Source organism: Neomonachus schauinslandi, chromosome 13 (assembly GCF_002201575.2).
Source record: "Neomonachus schauinslandi chromosome 13, ASM220157v2, whole genome shotgun sequence".
Lineage (NCBI taxonomy): Eukaryota > Metazoa > Chordata > Mammalia > Carnivora > Phocidae > Neomonachus > Neomonachus schauinslandi.
The window spans coordinates 72,714,343-72,727,159 of NC_058415.1; the positions used below are offsets into that span (position 1 = coordinate 72,714,343).

The window sequence follows — 12,817 nt, forward strand, 5'->3', positions numbered from 1 at the left end:
GGACTCCATCCCGGGACTCCAGGATCGTGACCTGAGCCGAAGGCAGTCGCTTAACCAACTGAGCCACCCAGGCGCCCCTAAACACACTTCTATGGTTTAAACCACAGTTATGTGCTTTACAAATGTGGACTACAAACATGATAGTCTCCTCTGTGAAAAGATTATGTGGCTATGGTGTATTGTTGAAGAGATTTTGTTTGTTTTTTAAGATTTTATTTATTTATTTGAGAGAGTGAGTGTGTGTGTGTGTGTGAGAGAGAGAGAGAGAGAGAGAATGAATAGGGGCAGAGGGAGAGGGAGAAGCAGACTCCCCACTGAGCAGGGAGCCCAGTGCGGGGCTGGATCCCTGAACCCCGAGATCATGACCTGAGCCGAAGGCAGACGCTTAACCGACTAAGCCACCCAGGGGCCCCGAGATTTTGGTTTTAATTGGAAAGAAATCAACTGTTTTTTGCCACCCATGAGAGAGTTCCCAGCTCAATTCCCATACAAAGACTGGATCAAAGACTTGACTTTATTAGTCGACATTATGACTAACGTAAACACAAATGTCTGACTCTCATTGCTCATTCCTTGTGAAATTATGTCTTTGGAAAACCCATTTGGCAAGAACAACCTGGCCCCTTTCCTATACCATGATCATTTTCCAAAAATGAAACTGATGGCTTAAACTACGTTCCTGCAATTATAGATTTGAAGGTTCAGTTCAAAACAAAGCAAAAACCTGATTTCAAACTGAGAAAATGAACTAACCTTGTTCAGGTACCTTTCTCAATGAATACTACTTGTGTAGTTGGAGAACTACAGATGGAACATATGAGCCATAGGGCACTAATGTACTAAAAACTAAATATGAGTACATTGGAATAGCAGATCTACAAATATCTCAGGAAGAGATACACTAAAATAAAAACCCTTTTTTAAAGCAAAGATTCTATTCATTTTTGAAAGTTCCTACATTTAGGGACAGGTATTATTTTATTTTACTTTAGTTTATTTTATTTACTTTTTTAAAGTAGGCTCCATGCCCAACGTGGGGCTTGGACTCATGACCCTGAAGATCAAGAGTCACATGCTCTACTGACTGAGCCAGCTAGGTGCCCCTGGAACAGCTATTTATTTTTTTATTTTTGGGGGGGGGGACAGCTATTTTTAAAACAATACTAAATATTTTTCCCAGTTAAAGCCATATTGCAATGCCAAATGAAAGACCCGATATTGACCTTTGGACCAAAGAACAGGTGTCAGGTTTTTGGCCCTCTGTGGAAGTTATAAGTTATAAAAGAGAAAATTGATAATGAAACACTTCCATTTTAATTTTAATTTTATTTTTTATTTAGTGATGCTCATTTATTCATGGAAGGAAAGTATAGATTGTTTCCTCAGGCAAGTCTGAGAAATATCGTCAGGGAGAGAATGGGGACAAGGCCCAAAGAATTGACCTGTTTGGAGGTTTCAGCAAGGATCTAGAGCTGTTTCCTGATCCCTGGCACCCAGGGCCCCATGGCCTGTGACTTGTATCACAGGTTTACAGAAATAGGGTTGGAAGGCAGAGATGAGGTAGAAGGCAAATCCTTAATTTGTATTTTTATTTTATTTTATTTTATTTAAAATTTTTATTTATTTATTTGAGAGGGAGAATGAGATAGAAAGAGCATGAGGGGGGGAGGGTCAGAGGGAGAAGCAGACTCCCTGCTGAGCAGGGAGCCCGATGTGGGACTCGATCCAGGGACTCCAGGATCATGACCTGAGCCGAAGGCAGTCGCTTAACCAACTGAGCCACCCAGGCGCCCCCTTAATTTGTATTTTTAATAAAAGTTTTAAATATGTAATCTCCAGTGTAATGCTTATAGAAATTCAGTAGTAAAGTTTAATTGCATTTCTGAACAGTTAATTTTTCTTTCCTATACACAGCTCACTTTATTCATTTGCTCAAATGCCCCATAGGCATTTGAGCTTGTAACCCTAATTAAATAACATAATTCATGTAAGAGTAATAAGGGCAGTGCCTAGCACACAGTAAGTTTTCAGTAAGCTTAACTATTTTATTAAGCTGGAAGTATTAGTATTTAAGTGTGGTGCTAATAGTCTTTAACAAAGAAGATTGAGCATGTTGCTGTTAAAAATGCAGCTGATTTGGGATTAGTAAAGCTGAGGGCCAGGCAAGCAAAGTGCAGGTGGAAAGGTTTTATCTAATAGATCAAAGGAGAAGCTCATGTTTATAATGTAAATGAAATAAGCTCTTTTCTTGGATGTAAAATGTAGTCATGGTCTTATTGCCTGGAATAGATTTGGTTTTTCCTGTTCAGATTTTGAGGTGCAGCTTCATTGTTTTAATGAATATCAGCTGTAATATTGTTTGCCCCTCCCCAACTCACCCCCATGAAAGTGAAGCACTTTTGGAAAGGAAAAACAATATGTATAAAACCCTTTAGTGATATTGATTATATTTGGTTTCTAGACCTGAAAAGACGTTGCAGATGGTAATAAGAATGTCGTACATTAGTTAATAAAAAAAACTGAAAAGAATTAACTAGTTCAAAGTCCTAGAAATTATTGAATGTAAAATAAAACTAAAAGCTATACAGCTTTAAGCTACGTGTATGTTATAGCTTAATAACACAGTGTAGCTTAATCATTAATAAATTAAAAATATTGAACCTGAGTTTTAAAAAAAATGAATTGCCTACCTTTTTGGACAGTTTTTAAAAAAACATATAAAAACTAAATATTCCTCTCAAAGGCATACTGCATTGCATATTGGTGCAAATTAAATTTGGGAATGTATTGGGAGTTATGTTATTAAATTACAGTTCCAGCATAGTAGGAATACCACACCTACTAAGATGAAATAAATCAGCATACATAATACTAATAATAGTGGTTGTTTATTTCATGTTTGACATATGCACTGTTCAAAGTGTTGCATATTTATCATCTCATTTTAATACCTGGGTCAGTCCTAGATGGTAGCAGGTATTACCAATACTTACAAATGAGAAAACTGAGAATATATTTTGCCTAAGATCACACAATGAAGGGGAAGAAAAAGGATTTGAACCCCGGTGTGTCTGGCTTGAGCACCATATTCTTTACCGTAGTGTAGTGCTGCCTGGCAAGGACATTAACTTGCTGAAAATTATGCGTGTTTGTGTGTGTGTGTGTGTTGGGTGGGAAGAATTGAAAGGATGTAGTTGAGGATAGCTTCAGTTGGATTTAAGGCTAATGTGCCAAGGATTTGATATTTTCATCAAGCAGATCATTTTGTCAGGCTGTTAAGCAAAGTTTCAAAAAATGAAAATTAATTGCTTTTCCTACCTTCATTTTAAAAAAGTAAACACAAACAAAAGTACCCTACATATTTCTGACCAAGTTTAGTTGCTTTGTAGAAGTACTTTAAAATATAATTTTAGGGACACCTGGGTGGCTCACTGGGTTAAGCGTCCAACTCTTGATTTTGGCTCAGGTCATGATCTCATGATTGTAAGATCGAGCCCTGCATCAGGCTCTGTGCTCAGCAGAGAGTCTGCTTGAGATTCTCTTTCTCCCTCTGCCCCTCTGCTCTCGTGCACGTTCTCTCTCTCTCAAATAAATAAAATCTTTAAAAATAAAAAAATAAGGGGTGCCTGGGTGGCTCAGATGGTTGAGCGTCTGCCTTCGGCTCAGGTCATGATCCCAGGGTCCTGGGATCGAGTCCCGCATCGGGCTCCCTGCTAGGCGGGGAGCCTGCTTCTCCCTCTGCCTCTGCCTCTCTCTCTCTCTCTGACTTTCATGAATAAATAAAAATAAAAACATTTAAAAATAAAAATAAAAATAAAAAAATAAAATAATTTTGAGAAGTGGGGAAGTTGTTAGAAAGCTATTAACTTGATGTGTTTTCTTTTGCTTTCAGATCTAAAGCATGTATTCCTTATCTGAAAAAGAGTAAAATTGCTCATATCCTCAATCTCAGCCCACCACTGAACCTAAATCCATTGTGGTTCAAACAGCACTGTGGTAGGTGGTAGGTTGAGGGAATGGTTTGTTTGGTTAATTTGTTTTGTATTAAATCAGTGTTTCTATGGTGTAATCACAATTTTTACATAATATTCAACATTAAATTTTCTATGTAGAATCAATAGCACTTTGGAAACTAGATTCTTAAACTTTTATCTGTAATTTAAAACATTGAGGTATAATTTACATTCAGTAAAATGCACAGATCTTAATGGTTCAGTTTGAAGAGTTTTGACAAATGTATACATCTGTATAACCAATAGCCAAATCAAGATATGGATTTCCATCATTCCAGAAAGCTCCCTCAAGTCTCAATGGGTGTGTTTTATTGTATATAACTTAGTCTTCAGTGAAGTTGGTTAGAAACTATGAAGTACTTTTCCTTTCACAGCGAACTAAGATTTGAGGTGAGTATGCATTAAATTACAAGATTTATGTAGAGGTACCTCCTTTAAAATAGTTACATCAGGTACTTACTCCTCCTTTGTACATAATTCACTAAAATTTGGACAGGTAATTAGAATAGAAAGCCACAGGGCAAAACTGAAAGAAGTTCTGTTTTAATTGACTAGGTTAGCAAATCTCCAACTTTTTGTTCTTGTTTTACTAGCAGTATAGCCATAGAAAGTGGTTATTTATACTCACAAAGTTGTTTGTTAATTAAGCACTATTCTTTGTGGTTTCTTTCAGCTTATACCATTGCTAAGTATGGTATGTCTATGTGTGTGCTTGGAATGGCAGAAGAATTTAAGGGTGAAATTGCAGTCAATGCATTATGGCCTAAAACAGGTATGTATTTAAAAAAAAAAAAATCCAGTTATTGGATTCTCATTTATTGTCCTTGACACTTTTGAGATACATCTTGGGTAGGTAGGTTGAGGTGGGAAACAAGTTAAACTTTTTTTTTTTTTTAAAGATTTTATTTATTTATTTGAGAGAGAGAGAATGAGAGAGAGCACATGAGGGGGGGAGGGTTAGAGGGAGAAGCAGACTCCCTGCCGAGCAGGGAGCCCGATGCGGGACTCGATCCCGGGACTCCAGGATCATGACCTGAGCCGAAGGCAGTCGCTTAACCAACTGAGCCACCCAGGCGCCCAAACTTTTTTTTTTTTTAAGAGAGAGGGCGAGCATGCGCATGAGAGCCAGCCTGCACGAGCGGGCAGGGGTGGTTGGGGGGCAGAGGGAGAGGGAGCAGGAGAGAGAGAGACTTGGGGCTTGGTCTCATGACCCTGAGATCGTGACCTGAGCCAAAATCAAGAATCAGACATTCAACCGACTGTAACACCCAGGCACCCCTAAACTCTCTTTTTAAAACTTAGAAGTTGGGGAAGGGTGAAATATGGAAGTAATTGAATTCTGAAGGGCTTATAGGAGCATGGGAAGATTGGGGAAGGAAAAGTATTCTAATAGTCTCATCTTGGGGCAGCCACAATACTAGATGGTATGTTTTTTAAAAATTATATTTTCTGTTTGGGGCTAGGGTATAGAAGTGCTTCTGGATATTAAAATTATAGACAACTACCTACCTTTTTTATTTAAATTAAATTTTTTATTTTAATTCCAGTATAGTTAACATTCATTGCTGTATTAATTTCAGGTGTGCAATACAGTGACTAAACAATTCTCTATGTTACTCAGTGCTCATCCAGATAAGTGTACACTTAATCCCCTTCACCGATTTCACCCATCCCTCCACCCACCTCCCCTTTAGTAACTGTCAGTTTGTTCTCTGTACTCAAGAGTCTGTTTCTTGGGTGCCTGGGTGGCTCAGTCGGTTAAGCCTCTGCCTTTGGCTTGGATCATGATCTCAGGGTCCTGGGATCGAGCTCAGCAGGGAGCCTGCTTCTCCCTCTCCCTTTGCCCCTTCCCCTGCTTGTGCTCTTTCCCTCTCACTCTCTGTCAAATAAGAGTCTGTTTCTTGGTTTGTCTCTTTTTTTTTTTATTCTTTTGCTCATTTGTTTTGTTTCTTAAATTCCACATATGAGTGAGATCATATGGTATTTGTCTTTCTTTGACTGACTTATTTTGCTAAGCATTATACTCTCTAGCTCTTTCCATGTGTCTCAAATACTTTCTCCGCAGTTGGTTTATTCAAATCAGGATATAAACAAGTTTCACACATTATATTTGTGTGATATGTTTTTCATGTATAGTAGTTAACACTTTTAATTTTTTTTTCCTTGCCACTGATTTCTTGAAAAACGAGGTCTTTTTTTTTTTTTAAAGATTTTATTTATTTGACAGAGAGAGACACACAGCAAGAGAGGGAACACAAGCAGGGGGAGTGGGAGAGGGAGAAGCAGGCTTCCCGCCGAGCAGGGAGCCCGATGTGGGGCTCGATCCCAGGACCCTGGGATCATGATCTGAGCTGAAGGCAGACGCTTAACGACTGAGCCACCCAGGCGCTCCGATAAACCAGGTCATTTATAGAGTTTCCAACATTCTGGATTTTCCTGATTTCTCCCCGTTGTGTCTTTTAACATGTTTCTTTCTTGTCTAAGGACCTTTCTATTGTTTATTCCTATTCTTCTTTCTGGAATTATTTTGTTCATTTATTGGTCGACAAATATCTGTTGGACAGTTATTATGTGGAGACATCATGCAGGGCATGATGGATGACGAGGTTGGTAAGAATTGGCCATGAAAACACATTTAATCCAGCATTTTTGCAAAGTATTATAGCTCTAGGGGTACTCTTGAACTGAAATGCCACATACAAGAGTGTGAAACTAACCCAGAGTTCTAGTTTAGGGACATTTGAGGGATTTCTTTTTATCTTTGTTCCCATCTGCTGTCTGCTGGGTGAAGGGATTTTATCTGCTCCAAGCAGAAGTGAAAGGGCCAATGACCTATGGTATTAATGTGGGGGAAATGGGAGGCTATGGGTGAGAATGTATGGAGCACAGGGGCATGTTGCTAGTGGAACTTTTAGGAGAATTTAGCTGTTGCAACCACCTCTGTAGTCACCACCTTTGTTTTCTTCTAAGGGCTCAAAGGATCATTTTTTTTTTTTAAGATTTTATTTATTTATTTGACAGAGAGAGAAATAGTGAGAGCAGGAACACAAGCAGGGGGAATGGGAGAGGAAGAAGTAGGCTTCCCCGCGGAGCAAGGAGCCCGATGCGGGGCTCGATCCCAGGACCCTGGGATCATGACCTGAGACGCTTAACGACTGAGCCACCCAAGCGCCCCTCAAAGAATCAATTCTTAAAAATTCCTTTCTTCTGCTATTTGACCAAGATTCCTTTCTTCCATGGCCCACTGTGGGATCGGAACCATGTTTTATTGCTTCTTCATTTTTCCTTATGTTTCTGTAGCAGACACAGTTCTTCTAAGATTTTCTGGAGAATGATATTCTTTGCAGTGGGGCAAAAGATCAAAGTGAAAAAGTGCTTCTGTAGTGTTTTTCAAACTGCATGTCAAGACTCATTGGTGAGTCATGAAATCAATTTTGTGGATTGTGAAATTGAGTTAGAAGGTAGCAGCCAGAATTTTGTTGTTTTATTTCTAATGGAATGAGATAGAAAATAGTAGGGAGTATTGCAGATTGTCAATATTGGTTTCACATATAAATGAATACAAATGTAGTTGTGAGTGTGTGTATATGTAGGTAGTATGTATTCTTAGTCATTCGGTAAAAAGTGTTACTGATTATGGATCACAGTTAAAAACTTTAAAAGCTCACACTTGACTGTGCCTTTCTTCTTCAACTTCCTTTCCTTCTCTCATCCGTTCTCAGCCTCCTCCTCTTCCCACTTCAATCATTGCTGTTGTTGGTAGATAGAGTCAGGAAGTTAGTTTGAAAGGCAGGTCTCCCAGAAAATGAAGTCCTAACATAGTATTTTCCCTTTTTTATACCTCTGTTATGTTACTTGTCATTTTCTATTCATTCATTTTCCAAACATTTTTATATGCCAGGCAGAGTTCTCTGTACTATTTATTTATTATGCATCCACAGATAATTTATTAAGTGTCTATCTGTGTACAAGGGATTAAGGGGTACTAAGATGAATAGGATGTAGATCTTACCCTTAGAGTTTACTCTTCAGGGTGGTTACCATCATCTGCATTTTGTCCTTCCCTTCTCACCTCCGCTCCCCTAACCTTTAGGTCTTTGGGATCCTGGGGTAACAAAGTTAGAAAAAGCCTAGAATGACTCTAAGAATTAAAGATTTTATTCATAAAATAGATAATTATTTGACACCTTTTATGTGCCAAGTTCAGCTCTAGTAGCTTAATATGCATCAGAGAACAAAACAGGCATGAAGCTCTGTCCTTTTGGAACTTACAGTTTCATTGGGAGAGATACAGTAGACAGTTAACATAATGAATAGTAAAGTATCTAGAAGGTGATAATGCTATAGAAAAAAATAGAACAAAGTAAGGGGGATTGGGAGTCTCAGGGACTGGAAAGATAGATTACAATTTTATTTTATTTTTTAAGATTTATTTATTTGAGAGAGAGAACACGTGGAACACATGAGCAAGCAATGGGGAGGAGCAGAGGGAGAGGGAGAGAATTTTTTTTTTTTTAAGATTTATTTATTTAGGGCGCCTGGGTGGCTCAGTTGGTTAAGCGACTGCCTTCGGCTCAGGTCATGATCCTGGAGTCCCGGGATCGAGTCCCACATCGGGCTCCCTGCTCGGCAGGGAGCCTGCTTCTCCCTCTGACCCTCCCCCCTCTCATGTGCTCTCTCTCTCTCATTCTCTCTGTCTCAAATAAATAAATAAAATCCTTAAAAAAAAAAAAAAAGATTTATTTATTTATTTGACACAGAGAGAGGGAGGGGCCAGGCAGAGGGAGAAGGAGAAGCAGGCTCCCCGCTGAGCAGAGAGCCTGATGTGGGGGCTCGATCCCAGAACCCTGGGATCATGACCTAACCTGAAGGCAGACGCTTAACGGACTGAGCCACCCAGGAACCCTGGAGAGAGAGACTCTTAAGCAGACTCCCTACTGAGCGTGGAACCCAACACGGGGCTTGATCTCATGACCCTGAGATCATGACCTGAGCTGAAATCAAGAGTCTATGCGTAACCAACTGAGCCACCCAGTCACCCCTAGATTGCAGTTTTAAAAAGAGTAGAAAGAAAGGTTTGGCCTTTTTGAGAAGGTGACATTTGAGCATGGACTTGAAGGGGGTGCTGGAGTTAGCCTTGGTGATGTGTTAGCTACAGGGTATGTGAGGGAAGCATTGAAGGCAGAGGAAATAGCCAGGGGAAAGGTCCTAAGAGGTGAGCATGCATGGCATGATGAAAGAGCAGGGAGAAGGCCAACGTGGCTGGAGTGAGGGGAGAATAGCAGAAAATGAGATGATGCCCATAAGGAAATGGGGAGCAGATGTTGTAGGTCCTTGCCAAGACTTGGGTTTTTATTCTTAGTGAAATGGGGAGCTTTTGCAGGGTTTTGTTTTGATTTTGTTTTAAAGATTTTATTTATTTAGAGTGTGTGTACACATACGCAGAAGCGGGTAGGGGCAGAGGGAGAGGGAAGAGAGACTCTGAAGATTCCACACCCAGCACGGAGCCCGATGTGAGGCTGGATCTCATAACCCTGAGATCAGTATCTGAGCCAAAATCAAGAATTAGATGTTTCACCGACTGAGTCACCCAGGCACCCCTTTGGCAGGGTTTTGAGCAGAGGAGGGACGTGATGATACTTGAATTTTTTAAAGGATCTGTCTGGATGCTCTTTTTTTTTTTAAGTTTGTTTTTTTTTTTTAATATTTATTTGACAGAGAGAGAGAGAGAACAAGTAGGCAGAGAGGCAGGCAGAGGGAGAGGGCGAAGCAGGCTCCGCGCTGAGCAGGGAGCCCGATGCGGGGCTCCATCCTGGGACCCTGGGATCATGACCTGAGCCGAAGGCAGCCGTTTAACCGACTGAGCCACCCAGGCGCCCAGGATGCTCTTAAGAATAGATTCTTTGGTGGGTGGGTGCCTGGTTGGCTCAGTTGGTAGAGGACCCGACTCTTAATTTAGTCTCAGGTGCCATGAGTTCAAGCCCCACCTTGGGTTTGGAGCCTACTTAAAAAAAAAAAAGAATAGAGTTTTGTTTTGTTTTTCTCCCGACAAACCCTTGTGTCGAGGGCTGACTTTCAGTAGATCGCAGCGAGGGAGCTGCTCTGCTACGTTCGAAACCCCGACCCAGAAGCAGGTTGTCTACTAATGGTTCAGCACCAGGTTCCCCACAAACGTGCCTTGCGTGACGGGCGAGGGGGCGGCCCCCTTCCGGTCGTGCCTGTTTCCCAGGAGGAGGGGCTCCCCACAGCTGACCCTGGTCCCCATGTGCAAGGCTGCGACCTACCTGCAGGAAAAGAATAAGTTCTTGAGGGTCAAAGGGAGAAATAGGAAACAGAGAGACCAGGTTGGAGACTATTACAGTTACCTAGACAATATGTCTTGGTAGCTGTGACCAGAGTGATAGCAGTAAAAGCAGTGGAGAGTGGTCAGATTCTGCTGTATTTTGAAGGTGCAACCAATAAACAGGGAAAGCTGCAGATGGGGCAGGTTAGGGAGGTTAGGAATTCATGTGGGGGCATTGTGTTTGTGCATCCAAGTAGAGATGGTCAGTAGACAGTTGGATTTGCAAGTGTGGGTGTCAGGAGAGAGGTCCAGGCTGGAGATAGAAATTTGTGGGTTATCAACATGTAAATGGTATATAAGAAGAGAAGGGACCATTGGCCATTGCAACATTCAGAGATTGGGAAGAAGAAGAAAAACTAATTTGGAGGGAAAAAAAGGAACTATATAGGAGAGTAAGGTAGGAAGAAAATTAGAGTATGATATCCTGAAAGCCACTTGAAGAACCTGTTTCAAGGAAGAAGGAGTGATTCATTGTGTCAAATGTTGCTGATGGTTCTTACAAAATGAGGACTGACCCTTGGATTTAGTAGTCTCTACATCTCCTTCATATTACTTACAACATTTGTAATTAAACTATTGATTTTATAACTTGGCTAATGTCTTTCTTGCTGGAAAGTTTCTTAAAGGTAGAGACAGTATCTGCTTTGTTCATTTTATTGTAGTCCTTGTAGACATTCAGTAAATATTTGATGAATTAATGAATGTACAGTATGATTACCTTCTGCCTAGCTCCAAATTAGACATTCTGAACAGAACATTGCATGACAGCTAATGTGGAGGACACTACCAGGATTGACAAGAGAAATCAGTTCACTTCCAACGTCTTTGCTTTAGCTTTGAGATATTCATTTTAGAAGTTTTACTAGACATCTTGGAGCTATTGGTATTATTTGGGGCCTAGACTTGATGGCACAGTAAACTGAATTACAGCCCTGTTCCTTGCAATACATGACACAATGAGTACAACTTGAGCAGTTGTCTGGAATGTTGGGTAGGTGTGAGGTTGTTGTGGGGAGGTGGATGACTAAGCCCAAGGTCTTGATTGCCCAAGTTTAGGAGCTTGAATTTTAACTTGTATTCAGTACAGAGCCACTTCAGAATTTCAGAAGCAGGAAAGCAGAGGAAAAATAGGAGCAGTGGAGTGATAGGGTTGCTGATGAGGTTTAAGAAGTTTAATTTGGCATCTGAATGTAGGATGGCTTGTGAGATCGTGGAGAGAGGAGGCAGGAAAGCTAGCTAGGATATTGCATTATTCATGACTAAGGCAAGAAAATGGATTCGAGAGGGTGTCCAGGCTCCTGGCTGTTTGTGAGGCTTCTTTTTTTTTTTTTAATTTTTTTTTTTTTTTTTTAAGATTTTATTTTATTTATTTGACAGAGAGAGACACAGCGTGAGAGGGGACGCAAGCAGGGGGAGCGGGAGAGGGAGAAGCAGGCTTCCCGCTGAGCAGGGAGCCCGATGCGGGGCTCGATCCCAGGACCCTGGGATCATGACCTGAGCCGAAGGCAGACGCTTAACGACTGAGCCACCCAGGCGCCCCGTTTGTGAGGCTTCTATTTAAAAAACAACAACAACAGGTTTTCTCTTCCTAGACTGTATAGAGCAGCTCTTTATGCTTGCTGGAACCAGTAATCTCCCAACATTATTCCCTTCAAGGAAAAGGAGATTTATTGCACTTAATGGGATGGACACAGTGTAACCTATATTAACCACGATCAGAACAGTGTCCTGGTCCACTCTTTGTCCTCTCTGGTTCAGTGTTCCTTCTGTACACTGGCTACATTTTCCCGTCTGGATTTAGAACTTTTCACCCCACTGAATTCAACTCATCCAGAGAAGTGGTCAGAGAACAGGCCTTAGTAGTTTAATAACATGAGGATCTCAAGCCCCAGCTAGGTCAGCTTCAGAAGTGTAAGTTTTTCTTTTTACAAGACTGGCTTCATAATTTCTGCCAAAATGGAGGGCGAGGAGGGGGGTGGCCTGCTGTTCCGAATGCCTGCTGCCTCTTACATCTTGAGCGTTCAGAAGGAGCGTGGTAGAGGAGGGAAGTCCACTTGGGGATAGAACTCACGGAGGCTGGGTTGCGGAGCCTGTGAACCCAGCTGCTGATGGTGGGCCTGGCAGCCGAGACAACGATAGCAGAAGTGTCACAGAGCAGCTGCAGTCCTCTGTCACCTGGACCACGCTACAAATAGACACGGGGACTCAGCTGACCAGGGAGGTCAGGGAAATGAGGTAATAGCTGGTCTCCCTGGTGCTAGAAACCAAAACTAATTTCCCTGTTTTTTTAACGGACTTGCTTACCAACTTGTTTAAGTAACAGTTCATCTTTATTTCACTGATTCTGAGATGCCCATGTTTTCACATTTTTAGATCTTGGATATCAGGATGCTCTTACTATTGATGATGTACCATAGTTTAATTTGGCACGTGTTCTTTTTTCTCAGCGGTACACTTTATA

The 12,817-nt window shown here is 41.1% G+C and overlaps 1 protein-coding gene across 1 annotated transcript in view; it reads left to right on the top strand.

Moving 5' to 3' along the window:
- The window catches only part of HSDL2 (hydroxysteroid dehydrogenase like 2), a 63,885-nt gene that overhangs the window by 23,528 nt on the left and 27,540 nt on the right, over positions 1-12,817 (top strand). Inside the window, exons 5-6 of the mRNA XM_021691508.1 lie at positions 3,893-3,996; positions 4,687-4,785. Coding sequence (XP_021547183.1) covers positions 3,893-3,996; positions 4,687-4,785 — 203 coding nt within the window. The remainder of the gene's footprint in view (positions 1-3,892; positions 3,997-4,686; positions 4,786-12,817) is intronic.